The 22,988-nt window shown below is 30.1% G+C and overlaps 1 protein-coding gene and 1 long non-coding RNA gene across 2 annotated transcripts; one reads left to right on the top strand and one right to left on the bottom strand.

Moving 5' to 3' along the window:
- Positions 1–1,694: 1,694 nt before the first annotated feature.
- On the bottom strand, positions 1,695–16,124 carry LOC126724802 (phosphoinositide phosphatase SAC2-like). Its single transcript, XM_050429193.1, has 17 exons — positions 15,862–16,124; positions 15,596–15,696; positions 10,700–10,904; positions 10,447–10,612; positions 9,998–10,220; positions 9,562–9,638; positions 9,218–9,408; positions 9,040–9,137; positions 8,054–8,193; positions 7,821–7,946; positions 7,030–7,390; positions 6,577–6,698; positions 6,357–6,437; positions 3,582–3,800; positions 3,340–3,480; positions 3,141–3,177; positions 1,695–2,190 (listed from the first exon to the last, which is right to left on the bottom strand). Exons 2-17 carry the CDS (start codon positions 15,653–15,655, stop codon positions 2,113–2,115), a joined length of 2,325 nt encoding a protein of 774 aa, XP_050285150.1. The 5' UTR covers positions 15,656–15,696; positions 15,862–16,124; the 3' UTR covers positions 1,695–2,112.
- Positions 16,125–18,854: 2,730 nt separating this feature from the next.
- On the top strand, positions 18,855–22,205 carry LOC126724801 (uncharacterized). The gene is made up of 2 exons (XR_007655121.1): positions 18,855–19,278; positions 21,897–22,205. It is a non-coding gene; the product is annotated as an uncharacterized LOC126724801 (long non-coding RNA).
- The last annotated feature ends 783 nt before the right edge of the window (positions 22,206–22,988 follow it).

Raw genomic sequence — 22,988 nt, 5'->3', positions numbered from 1 at the left:
AACCAATCGTTGGATTACATATTCTATATGTTTTCAACATGCTTGCCAATTTCCATGCCAAACGGATATAATTTACCATTTGATCCATAAACTCATATTTTATGCATTATATCTCCCTTTTGTAAAAGAGTGACAGCATAACACTAATTAAAAGATGAGGTTAATAATTCTCAAAAAATGCTCCACATAGTAAAATTAACCTCATGCTCTCACAAAGGAGGTTCCTACTTCTATATATATATATAATGATTTGTCTATATTTACATAGCCAAATTACCTTTGGATACCTAACAACTCACTACATGTCAAAATATATTTGATATATTTATCTAAATATATAGTATTCTATCTGGATAGCGGGGGAAATTGGCAAGTATTTTGAAAGGAACCTAGAGTACTAACAGCAGCTTTGATGTAGAAGTATAACTAGAACTACCTCAGTATTTTATTTTTTATTTTTATTGGATAATTTTAGATTTTAATATTTTTATTTATTTAGTTTGTGTTATGATAGGTGGATTCTAATTAGCTTAAATGGTAAAGTTTTTAATGGTTGAAAACCAATTGGTGTCTTGGTCTGATGTTAAAGGACTATAATCAGGATCGGATGTCATAGGTTAAAACAATCTCCAAAAAAAAAAAGTTTAAGTTATGAGAGGGATTGAATTGCATATCCTTAGATAATGATTAGTTTAGTATTTGGATTAGTTTAGATTAGTATTTGAATTTGATTAGAATTCAAATATCCTAAAACGAATCCTAATCAAACTCAAATACTAATCTAAACTAATCCAAATACTAAACTAATCATTATCTAAGGATATGCAATTCAATCCCTATTATAACTCAAACTAAATAAATAAAAATATTAAAATATAAAATTATCCAATGAAAAAATAAAATAAAATATTGAGATAGTTTCTGGTTATGCTCCTTCATCAAGCTTGCTATTTTATGGGCATTCTAGCATCAAGCTAAAGACTAAAGAGTTATATACGGTATGCCTTGCTCTTCTAAGGCTTGCTCCATTAGATTAGGGGATCTTCTTGCATTTGTCATAAGTTGTAGGACTAAGAAACAAAAAAAGGTAAGGGGTCAAGCATTGACATAGAAAATTGGTTGCAGGGTAAAATACTTTAAAACATCAATATTGTAGAGGGTTACATATAATAGTACTAACCTGATGGCAGGGAACACTTAGAGAGCGATATACATTCTTCAAGAATAAGATACTGTTCAATATTTGCCTTGTCTACCTAATTTAACTTTGGAAACCTGTTCATTGTTATTGGGAGTGATTGCATAGTGTGTCTAGATTTGTCATATGAATGATAGCCAATGATTATCTCAAGATATCAATTATCATTTGAAAAAGACTGTCATCTATGATTTGAGCATTATCTGTGGTTTGATTTCATTTGAGTTTGGAAATATGGAAAGAGAAAATGAGACAAAAGGAATGATACAAACGAAGATTTAAGAAAAAGAACAAGGAATTTCCTTAAATTGACAAAAAGAAAAGGTTGGCAAGAGAAAAATTGAGGAGAAACTAAAAGATCGACAAACTTACAAGTTACAGAGTCCCAGTTTCATGAATTAATCATAATCACAATTAAGAAAAACAAAAAGGAAAAAGGGGAGCACAAAGGTTAAGTAATCATCATAAACTTGGAAGAACCAAAAGACTAGCAAGAGAAAAAACCAAAGGGCTGGCCAACTTTCTAAATTCTCCTTTTAATGAATACACCCACAAAATAATGGAAAAAAAGTGAAAAAATTATGTTATAGTAAATATACAGTGTCAATTCAAAGCCTATGTGAGAATCAAAGAATCAGCAGTAGATATTTACACTTGTGTTTCCTATATCATGTCCCTATAGAAATTATAGGAATTGAAGAAATGTATTGAATGCCAATAGTCTTCAACTTTCAATTTCTCTCTAACCTTCTTGTTTCTGTCCAGCACTCTACATCCATCTGTTCACCAGTTTTTCTTCAAGCTTTTTAGCTTATTTATCTATGTGCACCTTTTAAAAGTACAGCTAAACTTTAGCCAACTTTTGGGAAAAAGCTACATCCAAATGCTCTAGTGTTATATTTAAATAACTTTTGTCAACTTCCGTGGAACAGTGGCTCCCCATGAATAACCCAGTTCAAAAAGCTCATACTATATTCACCAAGAAAATTTCCCTAAAACAGTAGAAAAAGAAGTAAGCATTTTTTTTTCTAATTACAGCAACCAGAAAAAAGCAAAGCAACATGATAACTTTGTTGCCATTTCACTTGCATTGAAAGAAGACAAATGATGATGACAATTTTGTCCATGTAATAAGTTCAGGGCCATGTTTCAGAGAGGCTTGAAAAACTAAACATAGGACTTCGATGTCTACTGGGGAGAGAGACAAATTGTTATGGCCCGACTGACTTGCTGCATTGCTAGATGCAGAAATTGCATCCATCCTATGCTACTAGTCATGAACAATAAGAATAAAGTGGTGTGCTTAAATATGCTTGAATATTTGTTGAAAGCTTGATCATAGCAGTCTAAGTTTTATCCATTAAGGTCAAAGATAGAAATGCCTGGAAGAGATTTTCTCATATAGTCTTTACAGGTCAGTGGAATGGTGTCACTAACTCATCTATTGTATTTTCTGTGGATTAGCATGGCATAATTTTTGGGTTTCTGTCGGACAAGATACATCATTAATAAGTAGAAAATGACTATTTAGCCTTAATTTTTTAACTATGTTACTAAACAGCTCACAGCTCCCTTTTCAAACTATGTAGCAGAATATCCTTGTTTTTGAATTCAATTTTTTTGATACCAAGTTCTTCCCAAAACTTGATATTAGCAATATCGAGTTTTATACATATTTTTAAGTGGAACTCAAAGTTCCTAATGTTGAGTTCTGCGTAAAATTTTCAAAACATTTTAAATGGCAAAATATGCATAGAACTTCTAGGCAGAACTCAACATCAGCAATATTGAGTTCCAAAACAGAGTTATTTTGCTACATAATTGGAAAAGGGGGCTGTTTGGCTACATTGTTTAAGGCTAAATATATATTTATATATATATATATATATATTTTTTTTTTCATTATAAAACATAGTCAGCAATGAGATAGTAATATGCATACCTTCATTTGATCTATCGTATCCTTACACTCAGGGCACCTGTATATAGTCACAAAAAACAGTGTTCAGTCAGAAGACATTGCAGTCCCACTTAGAAGACAATAAAATAAATTTTTAAAAAAAAAAAACTTAATGGTATAGCGCGAGCAATTTGCTTTTCACATTCATACTAAAAGGTGTAATAGATAAATTGATAATAACCTGTCATTTGCTTCAACAAAAGAATTTCCAGATGAAGAATGCCAGTCCATATCAAATAAACTTGAGTGGTTAGATACATCCCTATTTTCAACGTTATGATTGTCATCACTTCTGAGACTTTGGTCCACTTGCATAAGTTGCCTATCAGACATTAAGTATGTCAAAGAAAACCAACATCTATTATATTATATTCACTTTTAACTATCAGGCGAAAGATCAGTCCACCAAAAAAAAGGTTTAACCTGATGCTAGTTGAGACCTCTGGCGTGCACTCTAAAATACTTGTGTCATCTCCTTGTGCTTCATCAGACAAAGGCTGAGTTGGGATATCTGGAAGACTCATGCTGCCTCCTTGCAGTTCTTTAGACAAAGGCTGATAATGTATTAAATCTGTGCTCGTCATAGTTGAGTCACCCCTAGAGTGAATATCACTATCCGAAAATGACCTTTTAGTAGATGACCTGCAAATATGAAAAATTTCACTACAAGTTCTGAAATTCTATAAAGACTTCTACTTACCTAAGCAATGGAATTGTTGTTTAATACTCAAGATTATCATAGATGTCATACACAAGCAAATATATCAATCATAAAAATCAAATATCAAATCTAAAGCAATAACGATAAAGCGGTAAAGTACACTTGGAAACCTAGAGAAGAACCTCTTCACTGGGAAAAACCAATTCAAGGATCCAATTCCATCAAAAAATCCCCTATAAAAAATAGTAAGTCTACTACCACAACAATTTTCACAACTTTGGCCACATTTTGATTATGTGGCGACCTGTAAGTGGTGGGAAAAAATAGTGACTCCACAATTCCACCAATTACAAGTCAACACATGAACAAATTGTGGCAAAGTTGTGGAAATAGTTATGATAACAGACTTACTCATAAAAAAATTAGTTACAATAGTCTATGATCCAATCCTATTCAATGTAGCCTTTGCAAACCCCTCGCTTGCCTTCTTACCACACTAGACCTAAAACCTTTGGAATCCTTTTATAGAAATAAAACCTCTACGACTCCAATGAACTCCTCAAAGATTTGCTGCAATGAACTCGCTATATAAAATCTCTATGGTTTCAAGCTAATCTCACACTCTTCAGATCACAAAATGAGTGGGTAAAATCTAATTCATTTTCAGTTTGGCTCAAGGGAAAGAAAGGATCAAGTTTTCTCTATATTGCTCTGGTATGACAGCCATTCTCCTTTCAAAAATTCGTGCATCAAGTGATTTAAAAGGATTGAATAGAGGAACTCCCAAACATTTGGCTATATCAGATGTGTCGATATCATTATAGATGCATGAAGTAGGGTAAACACTGAGCAAGAATACATCTTCTAGTCAAACTTGGATTGTAAATCATGACAATTTCACTCAAGTGCACATCAAGTGAAGTACTCACAAAGTTTCTATCTGAATTAATGTTTTGCTTGAGCGAATTTGAATTTTGCTTGAGCGAAATTCTCTAATTTCAAATTTCTTCAATTAACTCTTACAAAGTTCTAATCTAACTCAAGTACAACTACTTTCAATACGTTTTTACTCTTAATCTTTTCATAGGAATTAGCCAAGATGAAAACCTTACAAGTTCTTGAAAAAAAAAGACTATTAACAAATTAAAAGGATCTTGAAATTGTATAATCAATTAATTTCCCCTCCTCACATTCACATAAACTTTGTTAATAGCACCTTTGTCTAAATATTTCTCAATTGGATATCAGAGATGTGAGGTGACTTATTTTTTATATTCATAGAGAAGATTGAAAAATCTTATTAGCTGTTCAAAAGCAAGAGAGTTGAAAATTTGGGCTTCATGGAAAGAAAATTATGTGTTTAAAGTTATGTGTATCTTTGCATGCGTTTATGCATGTCTAATTGTCTATACTTTATTGTAGCTACTTTAAAATTTCTTATTTTCTTTTAATGATATTTGGTTTGTTGAGATGATTTAATCTTTTAGGAAATGTTGATATAGCTGAAAGAGAAATATAGAAAGAGGGAAATGGAGCCAGATGACGAGGGTAGTGTAACGCAAGACAAAACTAAAATGATTCAACAATGAAATTGAAAAACAGAAAAATAGAGGAGAGATAACCTAGGAGTTAAGACCCAGGGTTGGTTGGTGTGATCATTGGATACGTTTCACCGTAATGGCCTATTTAGTTGGAGGGGGAAGTGGAGGGGAGTAGAGCAATGTTGGCTAAAAATAAGCTAATTTTATGTTAAATCTACTCTATTCTACTTCCCCTCCCTCTCCCTCAATCCAAACGGACCATAAATGTATCCATCAATAAAACTGCAAAATGTCTCCATAGGAGTTCAATACTATGCATATAGACTACTAAGCCCAAATTCTAGTTGACTTAGGAAATCCTAATTCTAAATGCCTTGGAAATTCTTAAGCTAATAAGACCTAAAAAAAAAATCCAATTGACCAAAAAAAATATAATTGATATCAAAAAATCAAAGTTCTTTATGCCTCCCGCATCAGTAAAATAGGAAGAAGTTAAGAACACTGGAAAACTGAAAATTCAAACTGAAATTTGACAAGAAACTTCAACACCATCCATATGGAGCACTGAACAATAATGGAAAGCCTTGATGATAACTTAAGGACCAAAAGGTACTTCTCAGAAACATTTAAGAATTATACAAAAGGCTAAAGGATAACTATAAGGTAAATGCCATAGTAAACATGCTTTCGAAAGTGTTCAAAGAAAATCAGCAATGTAAACATTTCCCAAGTGTTCCTAAAACATTTTAGTATTCTTAGTTCTTCCTGTGTTGGAAACTAATTCTTAAAATTGTGTCAGAACCACAGAATAACCTGAAAAAATATGGAAGAAAATACAATTGCCTACAGATTATTGTGAGTTAAAAGAATACTTGGCAAATACATAGTTATTACCTAACTTGCTTCATTAATCATTACAGAAGTTGCATTGAATTGAAAAGGACAAAATGTAGGCAGCACAACAATTTGTGTCTAACATGCTTATCAAAATCTTACCTCCCAACATTGAAACGCTGGCCTGAATCCAATTCCCACAGAGATAGCTTACCCAGTTGTGGACGAAAATAACCCAAGAACCTAGACAAATTTCAAGTCATATAATTAATTAGATTTCCTCCAAGTATCTTGGTTGATGCACTTAGTATTTGAATAATACATATTGCAGGCTTTATGAATCTTCCATAGTGAATCAACTATTATTAAGTAATTGACTTACACATTAATTGCATCTTGTCTCTCAAAATCTGAGAAGGCATTGCAGTAAAATCTTTGTACAGTTTTCATAAGATCTTGGTAACCAGCTACTGGTCTCCATTGACCTCTGATCTCAGCAAATATCTATTTAGCATCACCAATGCAAAATTGTGAATAGTTGGGAGAGTTGAAATTTAAACAAGAATCTGAAACATGCGTCTAAGCTAGGAAAAAAAAGGGAAGATAAGAATTAACTGGCATAATGTCACAAATTTAGAATTTAATCCAGTGTTGCCTTGGCTATGAGCATTGAACCTGCTAAGTAAGGTTATGAAAAAATTGATTGCAGACCCTAAAATTCCTTCTTGGAAGTCAATCCTAGGTGACAATTATTTTGGATAGCAAACACATAAGAATTTTCATTTCCATTCACATTTAATAAATTTTAGATATTTTAAATACACCAAAGGATTACCTTATTGTGTGCTGGGGAACCACCATATTGTAGTGCAAGTGTGTCACCCATAGCCTCATAAACTTTCATTAAATCCTCTGCCAAAGGATTTTTCAAATCAACATTTGGGGATTCTATAAATCCCAAAGCATGCAGCTGACGTCCAAGAGCAACTAGCCCATACATATATTGGGCAATGTTTGTGCGATCTAAGCAGTCCAAGCAGTTGGTCCTTAGAATCCCTTTCTGAGATGTTGTGGATTTAACACCATATTTTCTACATACATCTCCACTACTAACACCATCATCAACTTTTGTTTCTAGGTTATCAGCATCCTCATTTTCATTGAGATTCTTTAGATAGAATTGACCATTATTCTCACTGCAGCAAAAAGAAACTGTCAAAAATTTGAACTAAACCATCAAAATTGTCAAAATTTTGAACTAATAGCAAGTATCTTAAAGCCTAAGCAATAGAAAGCCATTCCGTGAAGGCTCCGAAGAGTCTAAGTAGCTTCTTATAAGCTGATTCAACATGATTTGCTTGCAAGCATATATATATATATATATATATACATATATATATATATATATATATAGACACATATGAAAAATAGGCCAAACTGGAATATTCAATTTTTATTCCATGGTAATGTTATCAGGATTTAACAAGTTACAAGCTACAACTAAGCTGGTCTGGAAAAACATGTCAAGTTACAATTCTGAAAATTCATATCCATATCATGTACAAGAAATTAAATGACATGAGATACCATATCAAACAAACAGTATCCACTATGTATCAGACTTACTCAAAGTAGGATAAGTTTAAAAATCCCTCCAAACACAATTTTTGTGGTACATGACAGTAGAAGATGCCAGTTAAGTCCAATGTATTAGCAAAAAATTCTCCTAGCTGTTTCAATTCCTGTATAGCTCTGCAGCAAAAGATTCATGTCAATCATGCTTTATATTAATGTCAATCATATTTTAAATAATAGGAAATCTATAGTTATTATATATATACAAGGGAAAAGTGGACTACCTTCTGTGGTACATGTGTGTATTTAAATCCCAACGACAAAACCTTAGCTGATTTTCTTCTGGTAAATCCTCAATGATGGATGTAATAGCTTTTGCATATGCTGCACTTAGGTTTTTTTCAGCACGCTTCTTTCCACGTGTCTGTTAATAAACAATTGTGATCAAATGAGAAGAAAATGAGAATAAAATTAGGGAGCAGATCCACAATTACTTTTGCTACAAGTATGTAGACTATTAAGTCTACATAAAGTCCCAATTTTAGATGATCTATGCCCCCAAGTAGGGTACAAATCTTAAATGAAGTGAGTTATGAAAGTCAAATCAAAATCTGCACACATTATCATCACTATTTCTTAATGGCATCTAAAGGAGTCTTTTAAAAATTTACTTATAAATATTTTAGGAAAAGATAGACTAATATTTACAGCTCACAGTAGATGGTAAAGAATGAAAGACAAAAAAGAGGTGATGACAAACATTATAATTTTGGCTAAGCAAGAGGTTATAGCAATGAGCACAGACAAAGATAGCATTTTTTTTTCTTTATTATGGATACAAATATAGTATCTTTCTATTCTGACATTTTAAAATCCTTCATTGTTGCGCCAAGATTCTACTTTGCAGGACTCATTTTTCCACCTGTTATGTTTTTCTTTTCTTTTTTTGTTTTTCTTATGCAAGTTAAGGACTGCCAAATTTAGCTCAATTTGAAGAGTAAAATTTTTAATCATTTAGACAAACTTGACCGATTTTTGAAAATGCTCATTTAAACCTTTGCTTGTATTAATAAGAGATATATACAATGAACTGAATGCTCTTTACATTTTCTACATTTTCTTTGTTTACTTGAGTTATATTTTCAATTTTTTGAACCATTGTCAAATTTGAACTAGCTACAACTATACTGTCTTGTCATTCCAAAGAACAATAGTCCCAACTCAGCCTCTATCTCCTTATTAAATATAGAAAGGTAATAGAAAGGCATACCTTCAATAAACTCAATATAATTATTGGCTTTCCATATCTTTTGGCAAGGTTCTCAAAATGAAGTTTTGTGGCTTCATAGTTATGTTGTTCTGGTGCTACTGTAAACCAAAAGAAAAGTCAGTTGAATAATGAAAAGTTATCAATGAGAATGTAAAAATTGGTTGTGCTAGAGTCATACAAGAAAATTCAGGTTTGAATTTACGAAATCCTGAAATATTCTGCGACCAAATCAGAGGGACTGAACCTCGATATTGTACAACAGAACTGATTCGCATCATGCGACCTTTAGCAGCATCTTCAGACACAATCTGTTCTGTCTCGACATCATTAGCTACTCTACCCCTCTTATTTACACCACGTTTCAAATATCTGCATCAGAAGATAGAAAAATAAAGTAATAGAAACTTAGGCATATCAAATGTACAACAAAAGGGTTTAACTATTTAACTAAGTTAAAAAGTATATGATTCTCAAAAAAAAGAAAAAAAAAAGTTAAAAAGTATATTGCAGTCATCTCCATACCTGGTTCCAGCATAAAGTCGAGAACGTCTAGCAATAAGGGTTAATGTAAATTCTCTGCCAGATATAGAAAGTTTGACCTGGATAACAAAAATTCAAATCATCAATATCATTCAAACCTTTCATTTCTTCTATTAAATAAAGTTAGAGATATTTAGGAAACACCCATGCATAAATCATCAGATTATACCTTACAGCTAAGTTATTTAAAAAGATTACCTTACTTCAAATAGATATTCATAAACGGATTACATATACTCTACATAAATGAACACCTACCCCTTTGGTAATGCTTTTTCAAAAGCTCACTTTTTCAAAAAAAAAAAAAAATTCAAATAAGCTAAATACCAACTGGGTAGCCCCTAGTTGGCAAAAAGTTAACAAAAGAACTCAAATTTTGCACAAAGTTTCAATTTTAATAAATTTAAATATCCCATACCTGTTTAAAGAAGCCATGAACTAAAGCAACCGTCCACAGAGTATTTTTTAGAGTATTCCGGATTTCACTTGTTAAGAATGCATTCCAAACACACTTTTTATTATAGATGCATTGTCCAGTCTTATATTCAGATAAATTCTTTTGAAGACTACGCATAACATGGTATGAGTAGCTGAAAAAGAAGTTCTTTGTAAGGTCCACTGTGCAAAGAAGCTTCTGATACCTATGTCAAATATGGGAAAAAAAGTAAAACAAATTAATATAACTTCAATTATGTCAAATTTGAAAAAAAAATAAAAAAAGAAAAAAAGAAAAAGAAGAAGTAAAACAAAATAATATATCTTCAATTATGTCAAATATAGAAGATGCATTATTGGATCTATCCTGGACAAATTACTATTATCAAAATAGGCAATGAATTTGGATGATACTTTATTGTAAAGTGATACCTGTTTTCATTCTTAGAATAAGCTATTAAGGTCCGCACAGTAGGATTTGAAATTGGAATCATTTTGCTTTTTGTAATAGTATATATTGCATGACCACAAATTTCACCAATTTTCCTTCTTTTTGTTATAAGCAGCATGTAATAAGGCTCCAGAAATTTGACAAACCCTGAAAGAAAACACAAGACCAAAATACTTAATATATATACATTTTTGTATGATTGCATGGTGGTAAAATCTTGCACATAGAACATACCGACGATTCCATAACAAGCTGTGACTAGTTTAAGTCCACCTGTTTTTTTATTCCCTTCATCTAGCCTTTTTAACAGGTCAGCACACTCATTCTCAGTGTATGTTGTAGAATCTTCATAAATTTTTAACTCAGAACTCTCCAACCTGTCAATCTTTAACACCTTCCAAAAGGTTTTCTTCTTATCTCTTCCTATGATATAATAATTCTGTTGCAAATAAAAGTGATATGAATATGTAATCTATATTTATATATATCTAAAAGTTGAAGCATAATATTTATTATTGTTACGTTTATGTTAACATCAATGGTCACATAATCATTTTTTTTTCCATAATTTTTTTTAAAATATATATAAATATTAATGTATGCAACAAATTTCGCTACTCTATCATTGTACCATATTATCCACAATTTTTTTTCTCTTTTTAAACTTTTCTTCTCTCTTAAAAAAAAAAAAAAAAAAAAAAAAAAAAAAAAAAAATCTCTTCTCTTTATTAGTCCACATCTACTATTACACTTTTTCTAATTTTTTTCCCTCCCTCTTTACCTCTTTATCTCCCTACTACTCTTTATTTAAATGTTAAATTTCCTTCATCCTTTTCTCTTTGGTTATATTTTGGCTCTTCTTCTTTCCATCTTATTTTGTATAAATTTGATATCATTTATAAGTTGATGGTTTTTTTTATTATTTAACTTTAATATGTGTTTTAGTGGTGTTTTTTAAATTTCCTATCACAATTCCCTCTTATAGAGCTTTGGTTGAATTTTGGTTTGGGTTAATACTTAGATTTTTTAGGAAATAAGAATTTGAGTTTATATCAAAACAAAATTTACATGATTACGAATTCAAATGTGCCTACGAATTGTTTGAGTAGTAAATCATTTTAAAGTCTATCTTTATTCTTATGGTTTTATTTTAATTTTGGTTAAGATAACACTATTATTTTGTGATGAGTTTTGATTATCATGACAATCTTTTTATTCCTTAATAGTTAAGAGATGAGAAATTTTAATAATAAATATGAAACTTATAAATTTTAATTGTATATTAGGTAAATATAACAGACTATAATAGAAGTTAAAATAAAATGGTTCACCTTAAAAAAAATATTAATCAAACACACCAAAAATAACAAAATGATATATTTGTAATGATAAAATAAAATTAAAAAAATACATGTAGAAATCTTTATAATAAAAGAAAAACAATACTTGAAATAATTGTCGTTTTTTATGTGTTACACCTCATTATATTATATTTATATATTCTCACGCATCGCATTTACAACTAATAAAAATGTCAATGCATTACGGATTAGTCAATTTATAAAAAGAAACCAAGAAACTGCCAAGTAGATATGAGTCATATCAGGCAATCAGAAAAGCATTCAAGAATTATTCATTGAGAAGATAGTTATAAATCGTCCTAAAATGCAAAAATGTGCTGCCTACCTATTATTATTTATGAAACGAGTTTGTCTATTCTAATAAAATACAAAAAAATTCTTTCTTTTATTTGTTTGCCTTAAATATAAAATTCATAATTATGGTTGTTACTGATATAATATTTCAATAATAGTATTTATTAAGACACATACTCTACTCTAAATTCATACTAGTAACTTTTAGAGAAATGTTATGATCATAATATTTTCATAATACTTTCACAATAAATTCTAAGTAACAAGTTGTTAGTGACTATTACTGGTAAGTAAAAAAAAAAAATAATAATAATAATTTTATTGATGAGTTCAAATTAAATTTAATAACAACTTACTTCCTAAGATTTGTTATGAAAGACTTGTAAAAATGTTGTGGAGACGTGACACTTTTCTAATTTTTAAAGAATGATGAGACAATTTATACGGTAACATACAATACAGTTTATTAAGTAATGTGGGATAATTTTCTTTTAAGGAGTAAAAGAATTAGATTCTACCATTTAAATAAAATATGATGAAAGAATATTCTAAAGAAGTGTTTAAAAATAAAATAGAATATAAATTCAATTAAATATATATATATATACACATATATTAAAATAATGACATGTTAACTTCAAAAACTTAAATAACAAAATATTATGATGTCAATTAAAATTCAAATATCTTCCGTTTTATATATATTATTATAGAAATTATGTTAGAAAATATAGGGGTATTGGACCCAAGAGCTCATTATCTATATTTATATTAGGCCTGAGACTCAAGCCGAGGATAAAGGGTCATCTGAAAAGGGTAAACATTGTCAGGGGAGCCCATGTTAATAAATGAAGAGGTCAACTTTGACCATAATGGCCCAGGAGGCTAGGCCAAGGATGAATGCCTCTTCGGCCAGCTCAAGCCGAGGTTCGTAGAGGTGGTCTGCCGTACAAGGGAATGTTCCAAAAAGTTCTGTTGGTACGGGTAAGCATTTAAGAAACAAAAGACAAAGGGGAGTCCTAAAATATCTAAGGAAAAAGTTGCTACCACCGCATTAAATACTCTGTAACTAACTCTCTAGCCGCATTAATATGAAAATGATATCTGAATAGTGGTTTTTAGCCTTACAGCTACCACATGAAGATTTTAAGAAGGTGCTGATGGGATAAGGATCAAAGACCAACAATCTGGCCTGCACGTGGAGGGTAAGAATGAAAGAGGAAAAGAGTATAAAAGGGGAAGGAGGTAGTGAAAGAATGAGATTGAGAAATCAAGAGAAAAATACTGTAGCAATCAGAAACCAACTTTGTAATCAAACTTTTGAGAAATATATAAGAACTAATCTCCTCGGACTGTGCCGAAAATGATTTTCTTTGGTTTAATTCAATCTATTTTCCTGTTCTTGTCAATTGAGACTACTTTATTTTTTTTCCAACTCATTTCAACCCAGTTTTCCAACCCACTCTCTACAAATTCATTATTTTGGGCTTTTTGGGCCTAAGTCCATCCATTTTTTGGGCTAGGGACCCAAATCGAATCCTTACAGAAAACATTTTAATCTATGTGATGAAACAAAATTTCTAATGTTAATTAAGACAATATTGTTTAAAACATTTTATTGGAATGGTATATTTTGAGTGTTAATTAGAAAGAATTTTACTTATGTAATTGTTTGATTTGTTTTTTGGGGTTTTATTTAGCTTATTTACTTATATATATATATATATATATATATTCTTAAAAACTCATTTTTTTTAAATATAATTATATTTTTCATCTAGTTTATTCTTTAAACAAAATAAACCAATGAAAATAAGTAACAAATGAAATCTAATATTATAGATATCACAATGTAACCTATACTTTGCATCAAATTATATCCTTTTTTGAAACATATTCTTACTTACAAAAATAAATGACTATCTACAATTATAGAATTTGATATCTAAACTTAGAAAACATAAATTAAAAAGAAGGGGAAGAAAATAAAATTCAAAATAAATATAAACATATCTAAGAAATATACGTGAGAGAGGCTTCAAGGTTAGAAAGCGTAGCCAATCTCTTCTATTTTCTTGATCAAAACTTCTAGATGTTATTAGTTTCCTCCAATATTTCAATAAATTTTCTTGTAAAAAATTGTAATATATAATGTTCTAATTTATAGACAAAATTGAAAGATAATAAGGGTGGTGTAGTGATTTGATCACACTATATGAGTTTACAAATTTAAAAATTGCATGATATACTGACTTACATCAACAAGCATGTTTTATGCCTACTCAAGATCAAGAATGCAAATATTGTTTTGATCAAATAAAATTTCAAATATCCTTCAATTATTTTGTTACATTCTTGATTGTGTGTTATTATTAATTTTTTTATTAGACTTTGTTTCGATTGTTGCAAAAGCAACTAAATTTGAGCAAAATATAATATTTCAAATCAATTATTTATCATTTAAATCTTAGAAAAATGACATCAAAATTTCATTATAAGTAAATAATTAATACATCAAAATAAATGTGTGTGTGTATTACATTTCACTATAAGAAGTCAAGAATCTAAATGGTTAAATTAATTTTTGTTTAGAAAATTCTAATTTTGATGGCTTTTGTCTCAATTATTATTAAAGCAATTAAAATGAAGAATATCCTTTTTCTAAATATATGATTTTTATTATTATTGTTACTACAGTAAGAATATATAATATTATTTCAAATAAAAACATTTTTTTGTAATATTTATAATTTTTTTAAATAATCATATAAATTATTTTAATATAAATAACCAACGCAGAACTATAGATAATATTTATATGCATTACTTTCATTAGTTAATTCAATGAATATAAATGCAATAAAGAGAATCTCAAATAATGCATCACATGGTAAAACCAAACTTTCCACTCTTTAAATGACAAACTAAAAAATAAATAGAATCCATTTTAATTAGTAAAAATAAAAAAGAAATTCAAGGCAAACAATTTGGTTTTTCGTTAATTGTTTACGCGGATCATTTAACAACAAGATCACCTTTAGACGGAGATCATATCAAAATTTGTAATGTTCAGGAGTCAATCAATTATTTTAGTATGAATCTGCACGCAATCGCCTCTCAAAAGACAAAGTCTAAATATATGCGCACAACGTTCAATCTGGAAACTCAATTATAATGATTATATATATTATAATCAACACGAAACAAACCCAAAATTCAAAGCTTAATCTTTATCGTATATATAAAGACGCTAACCAAAAAGAAAGCAACCAAGAAAATACAGGAAAAAAAAAACTATATATAATCAACACGAAACAAACCCAAATTGATCTTTATATATAAGCTGATCAAAAAGAAAGCAACCAACAAAATACAGTGAAAAAAAAAACTATAATCATAACATATAAACTAAAGAAAAACACACACAAAACATATAGAGACAGAAATTGCTTATTTCTCTATGAAATATATTTACCGAAAAAGTCTCATAGAGCCTGAAACTTTGCAAGCAGCTCTCAGATGACTCTGAACCCATGATAGAACACTAAAACCTCGTTACTACCAAGCGCTTTATCACTGCACAATAAACCTTCCAATATCAATCTTCACACATGCACACCCATATACAGCCCAAAAACATATGTTATATATACATAAAATGTGACACAAGTGTGTAATAGTATGAGAAAGAATAATACGAGACTAAGATTGAGAAGAAAGAAAGTTAAAACGAGGCCATACCCAGTTGATGAAACTTTATCCTTGTGCTTTTTTCTGTTTCCAAACAAAGCGATAATCAGATTATGGCGGAGGCAGAAACCACAACTTTCAGAGGCTAAAACAACAAGAAGAATGATAATGATATGATCCATATAGAGGTTTAGGCTTTTATTGTTTGCTTGCTTGCTTGGCTTTTATCCATACGTATCTTTTTTGAGTGTGAATTTAGGACTACGGGTTAAAGGATAAACTTATAAGTGTTTCTGTAAAAGAACTCTGATATCATTCTGTTTCTTCCTTTTTATAAGGCGGCAAATACAGAAAGCTTCTCCTTATGAGCTGTATTTGTTGCCAAAGTATTCGGTCAAAGTCTTGTAACACTAGCTATCATTGATATAGTTTTTTTTTTTTCCTTGGCGTTATATAGATACATATATACATATATGCACATAAATCATAATATAATGCATAAGTTTACATATACAAAACATATATATATACCTTTTTTTTTTTCATGGATTTTTATTTTTTTTTAATTTTTTTTTTCATATCTTGAAATTTTATGTGAAATATATATATATATATATATATTTTTTTTTTTTTTTAAATTGCCTCAAAGCACAAAGCTATGACTTCAAAAGTTATTTTGGTTCTTTAAAAAAAATGTTACTAAGAGTCAATTCGTCTTAACAAGTGAATATATATTAAAAAAAAAAAATTCTTAGGCTTTGTGGATTTTCTTTAATTATGAGTGAGCTTATTTGATTTTTTTAGCACAACAAGAGAACATTAATGAACATCTTGGTTTTATGACTTTTTTGTTATTACTAATCCTTCTTTCTAATGATTCTACAAAACCTGAAGATATATAAATTTCTCCAAGTGATTTATATTTTGAACATTTATTTTCTAATAAGAACAAGGATTCATTCTCAAAAAAAAAATGAGGATTGAATTTCTGATTTTACTCAAATTTAATATATATAGATATATTTGTCAAATAAATAAATAAATATATATATATATATATGCAAGAGGTTAAGTAAGATAACAAGTATAAAGTTTGTTAAGATAGTGCAAGAATCGTACGGTAGCTAATAGAAAATTAATATTAAATTGATATGGAGAAAAGTATTCGTCCTTATCCTTACCAACTAGTACTATAAGTTTCATTTATTTATTTAACAACCAACATATACATTGGAAATCTCCGCTGACCCCAACAAACGTAGCGTATTTTGACTATTTTCAGATGAAAAAAATAGGAAACCTTAGCAATTTCTCCGCAACCTCAACCTACTATGAAATTCAATGGCAATTTCTCCGTAACCTCAAAGAAATTGCTGATGTTTAGTTAATTTTTCAAAATAATAAAAATTATTAATTGTTAAAAAAATTGTAAAACTTAATTAAATACAATACACATATATTAGTTTCCTCACGAATTAAATTCAAACTAGTAGTAAATTCATACAATGTACTTGAAGATTTTGCATAGAGGTATAATAATTTAATCAAGTTTCCTAGAAAGAAAGAAGTACCCTTTGTAACTTTATCCTATTTATCCTAAGTTGCTAAGAGTCTTATAGTTCTTGTGGCACTTCTTAATCATGATGTTTCCAACTAAGATAATCAAGATTAAAAAAATAAAAAATTTGAAGATTTATCCGATTTGTAATTGCCATCCCGTGTGAGATGTAATAGTTATCATTATTTTTGGGTGATTAAAAAAGGAAAAAAAGTTTTAATAGAAATTACGTAAATCACAGCATGCATAAGCAGCAAATCTTTTAACTATACAAAGGTATCAAAATCAGAAGCACATTCAAAAGAAAATATGATAATAGAGAATATTACCATTGCTTTCTCCGCTTCTCCAAACTGTTGTCACAGAAAACCGACGGAACTGCCACAAAAAGCGACAAGGACTTTTGCTTTGAGTCATAATAGTCAATAGAGAGAGAAAAAAAAATTAAAAAAGAAGAACAAATTTACTTAATACATAATTAACCGACCTTGGAATTTAATTTCAAATTTCAAGTTTGAACAATGGAAGAACCTAATTTTTTCAATGATCGAGGAACGAAGTGTGTTTTGCTTTTCTAGTTTCTATTATTTGTTTGTGTTGATCGACTTTTTGGTATTATAATTTATAACAGATTATACAATTTCAGTTAAACTCTAATACTCCTAATTTAAACTCTAATAGACCACCACCACCTCCGTATTATTAAAAAATAAAATCTTCGGAGAAATAAAAAGGGAAAATTATTAAAAAATAAAAAATTTAAATAAAAACCATTTTAACTGGCGCCTCTAAACCATTTTGGAAGTGTCTCATGCATACTTCAATCCACAACCAAAAAAGGGCTTGGGGTAACAAAATGCACCCTCAATATGCCACTCATCATTTATATATACATTCTACGTATTTATTTTGTTGGGTCCCAATAATATTATCACAAATATTAGCAATACAAATAGCAATCACACACAAGGACACAATTATTTACGTGGAAAACTCTTTCTCTTTGAAGGGAAAAACTACGGAACAAACTCCAAATAATTTCACTATTATCAAATCAATTACAATAATTATTGTGTATGTCTCATGGCTAAAGAAAAATCTCTCTCATTTTTCTTTGCTCTCACACACACTAATTATCTCTTTTTTTTTCACTGTGCAGCACCCTTTCTTTTTCTTATGCGGGGCACACCACTTTTCTTCTTTTTCACTATAACTCTATATAAATATATATATATATATATATAAAATAACTAATAACCGAAATGTTTGACTTTTTATTGACAATTCCTCATTTCACCACGTGACTACATAAATCACTGACACGTTTACATTTTAAATACCTTAAGAGAGGTGACTTTTGGTTCAGTGGTCTATGCAAAACAATTTTCTGATTCATTAGATACAACGTTTTGACTCTTGGGTAGCAGTTTACAAACCCATTTCATATTCCTACACATAAAAAACTATATAAAAATTAATTAAATAAATAAAATCAAACACTTTACTTTTCCCCTCTGTGTTTACGCTCCCTTCTCCCTTTCTTTGTCTCTCTCTCACTCTCTTCTGAAATGTATTTCCTATGCACAATTTTGAAACAATTTCTCTCTATTTGGTTGAAAAAATCAGAAAAATGGCTTCTCTTTTTAATACCAGCAATGTGATAATAATATTTTAAAAAAAATACTCTATCTCTGCCTGGCTTATATTAGTGAAAGCCTTCTTCTCTCTAGGTTGCCTTACGATAAAGCCCTGAACCTCTTCAAGAACAAACCCAAGTGAGAAATAACTGTGGCCGGCCATTCCTGCCCCCGCCTGTTCCCTCCCGATACTCCGACCACCGGAACCGCAGGCACACAAATATACAATTTGTAAGGTGCACCGTTACCATCAGACCGTCAGAACTACCATCGGTAATTTTTTCTTTCTTTCTTTCTTTTTTTCCTTATTTCTTAGGTTTGGAAATGAAATATGACATTGTTTTGGGTTCTATCCCCACCAGAAACGGTGCTATTTGGTGGGTGTACTATTGTGGAATTGTATTGTGTTTTGGTTTAGGTTCTTTAAATTTGGGTTTAGATATGATTTAGGTTTGGGTATTTTGATTGGATTGGATTGGATTGCATTCAGGTTTTGGCTTAGATTCGGTTTGAGTAAGAAATTTGGGTTAGAATTGTTTTTAATATCAGTTATCTATGTTAGATTTGGTATTTCTTTTGGATATTTGGGTTAAATTTGTTTTGAGCATGTCTTGGCTCCAAAGAGAAATCTCTGGAGATCTTCATGGATTGATTTAGTTCTGAAGAACATAGATTCATGTTACCAAAAAATAAAGCTCTGTTTGCCATTTCATTTATGCCGTTTTTAATTTTTTTGTTGAAATATATTCCCCCTCTTTATATTTTCATTTCCCATGTTTCTTTTCTACCATTGTTGTCAAGTTTTTTCAGTATATATTTTTCTAAAATTAAAGTGTTTACTGGGTTATGATATAAAGGCCATGTTGTTCACATATCACAATGAGTAGGTCAATTTTATTATTAAATTGTATTTCGTTAGTATACATACACTCTGTAATGTTAGAGATGAGTTTTGTCATATTTGATCAACGAGGCTAATAATGCAAACTTTGCATCTGAATTGGATTTCCATTTCTACTTTAGTATGTCAAATATTTGAGCTTCAAGTCTCAATATCTATTTATTTCAATGTTTTGTTTAATGATGTGCTCTGCCTGTTTGTTAAAAGAACTGAGTCAATAAATTTTTCAGAAATTGTTGTTTCCTTTATGGCATGAGATTAACAATATGAACTATTTGAACTACCCTTTATTCTTTTGTTATGGAATTGTTGTTTTAAATTTTAATGCATCTTAATTTGTGATAATATCTTGCTATCTTGGAGGGTTAGTCATGTTGTGCAAGTCCACTAGATTCACCAAGTACATTCTCTTGTTTGTAAGATTTCAACTTTTTTTTTTTTTTAAAATCTGAATTTTAAAAATCGTTCACTGGATGAATTACTAAATACTCCTCAATGTCATTTTGTCTTTGTAAGTGCATCAAAAATCTAACAAAGAGGTACTTAAGAAGATTTTTGACATCGTGAGAAAGATAGAAAGAATTCAGGTAATTTCAAATGTAGTTAATTCAGGTGATTTAGGTTTCAGTACTATTTCAAACACGATTTACATATGATCTATAAAAGACTTTGTCTGGCCTTCCATTGCAACAAAATTTCAAACCAACATAATTTTTTGCTCCCAAAAACACCATCTAAAACAGGTATTTTGGTTGGATTGATTTTGAACTTATGGTCTTTCAAAAATGGCATTAAATATGATTAGTTTTGGGTATTCTGGTCGGATTGATTTTAAATCTTTGATTTTTGTTTCTAGGTTAGATTTTGTTTTGATAAAGGTATTTGGTTAGAATTTGCTATCTTTAGGATATTTGTGTCACATTTGGTTTGCTTTTTTGTTTAGAGTATTTGGGTTAATGGGTTTTGGGTATTTTTCAATGATGTTTTTAAAATAGAGAAAAAGAAACACAATCATGCCTTTCTTTTCCTTTTTCTTAAGAGATGGGAATGGTGACAATTTTTAAGTTTGGAAGACTCTAGATATTTTTTTCCTCGATGATGGTTACCAATTCCTGTAGATAACCATAAGTCCATAAGGCTCATTAAAAATCCTCTGGGCTTGAGTTTAATGGTAGAGTGAATTACATCCATGGAAATAATAGTGATTTTAATGATTCAATGTGAGTGTGTGTATATATTTTATCCTTACTGCGTTTGTTTAATCCATATAATCATGTTAAAATTAGAGATATGCACATGTTTTGATCCTTGCCACTTTGAAATGTACATATATATTCTTGATTGCCATTTTGATTTATAGCTGATATTTCTGCTATAATTGTTAAAATTATGCTATAAACTTGATTTTATTGTGCTTTGCTAAGTTTGATGCTGAAATAAGCTTTATTCTGAATTACTATATTATGGGTATATAGAAAAAGGCATATAAGAATATTTTGGGTTCAGGCTTACTGCTTATGTCCTTCGTATAATAGTATAATGAAATAATGTTTGTAGATATTGATTTAAAGGTGATTGCTTTTGCTTTCTCTTGAAAAAAAGTTTCAGTGCATATGGTGGTATCTTGAATCTACCTATTCAATTCTTATTTAGTTTCTTTTCTTTATGTTGCATTCATTTCTTAAGTTGTATTGTAGCCATTGTAATTTGATATTGAGGTTAACATAGTTCTATGGTGCATAGGCTTATATAAAATGTGAGTACTTTTTTTTTCTCAATGGATTTTCTTGCCTCATATTTTATTTTAAGTTCATAAATTGATGTATTATGTGATTATACCATTTAGTTGAGTTATGATGCCAGCAATTTATTCTGTTTGTATTCTATTATTGTATTTATGAACTAAATGAGTTATGATGCTAGCAATTTGCTGCTATGGAACTCATTTGACTAAAGCAAATAAAATTTGAGCTGACAATTTTTTCTTTAGATGTTTCCCTTTTTAGGTGTATCTCTTGAACCTGTTTGGTTTCCTGTTAATTGGAAATGTTCATAGTTTGCATAATACTACATTCATAAATCCAAGATATCAGATGAGGCGCTTTAGAAAAATTGGAGTCATCATTGTAATGGATGGGCTAATTCATGAAATGCGCCCACTTTAAATTTTTTTTATTTTATTTTTTTATTGACGTAAGTTGCGTAAGCTTTTTGTTGTAAAATTGGTAGTACCTTTAGCATTTTCCATATGTTCTTACATTTCAATGCTTTGATTGGGGAGTTTTGTTTTGTGTGCTAATATTTTGGATGGGAATGATTATACATGGGGAATTATTATTGCAAAACTGGTAGAAGCACATGGTAGATTGTTGAGGGATTGAGATAGTATCAAAAACTACAAGTGTGTTCCAAGATTAACTATCCCGTGCATTGCACGGGTTAGCGACTAGTATATATATATATATGAAACACACATCCCAAGCTTTATATAAAAGCTCCTGCCACCACCTGCCACTCTCCTAATTACATTAGGAATAGAAGTTTTATTCATGTAAACCACTTTCACCTATTTCTTATTGATATAGGATTTTTGCTTGCATTCCTAATTGGGCTGGACTCTTGGTGCAGCCGTGCATCTCAACAACCTCCCCCTCCAGCCCATTGAGGAAAGAGATCTTCATTCCATCTCTTCAATTCAATTTTATGTTAGTCAAGCCAACACAAGGCTTGACCTTCTTCATTATCTTCACCAATACTGAGAACACCTCATCAACATCAATCCCTTTCATTCTCAAATAATTGATCTTATCTTGGATTTATTTAATCCAATCCATTGGTTCCCCCTCATCAGAAGCCCAATTATTCTTGAAGCTAACAGTTTGATGTTCTCCAGCAGTCCTCTTCTCATAAGGTTCAACAATCTCTAGTGGAGGATATTGCTCCCCTTGCTCAAGACCTCTAGGATGTTTCACTTCATTGTCATCTCATGTAGCCTTAGCATCTTCATATTCTTCATCACCTACCACTTCCTCTTTTGAAGCACTATTAGGCAATGAGAATTTCACCATCTTGGTTTCAACAC

The sequence above is a fragment of the Quercus robur genome, chromosome 5, assembly GCF_932294415.1.
Source record: "Quercus robur chromosome 5, dhQueRobu3.1, whole genome shotgun sequence".
NCBI classification, from domain to species: Eukaryota; Viridiplantae; Streptophyta; class Magnoliopsida; order Fagales; family Fagaceae; genus Quercus; species Quercus robur.
This window is presented reverse-complemented; position numbering and strand designations above follow the sequence as displayed.

Excerpts from the sequence above, each read along its gene's own strand:
- LOC126724802 (XM_050429193.1), bottom strand. The coding sequence starts at position 15,655 with ATGGGTTCAGAGTCATCTGAGAGCTGCTTGCAAAGTTTCAGGCTCTAT. Across the intron at positions 10,905-15,595 it reads GGCTCTATGAGACTTTTTCG|AATTATTATATCATAGGAAG; the intron begins GTAAATATATTT and ends TATTTGCAACAG. Across the intron at positions 10,221-10,446 it reads TATTCTAAGAATGAAAACAG|GTATCAGAAGCTTCTTTGCA; the intron begins GTATCACTTTAC and ends TATTTGACATAG.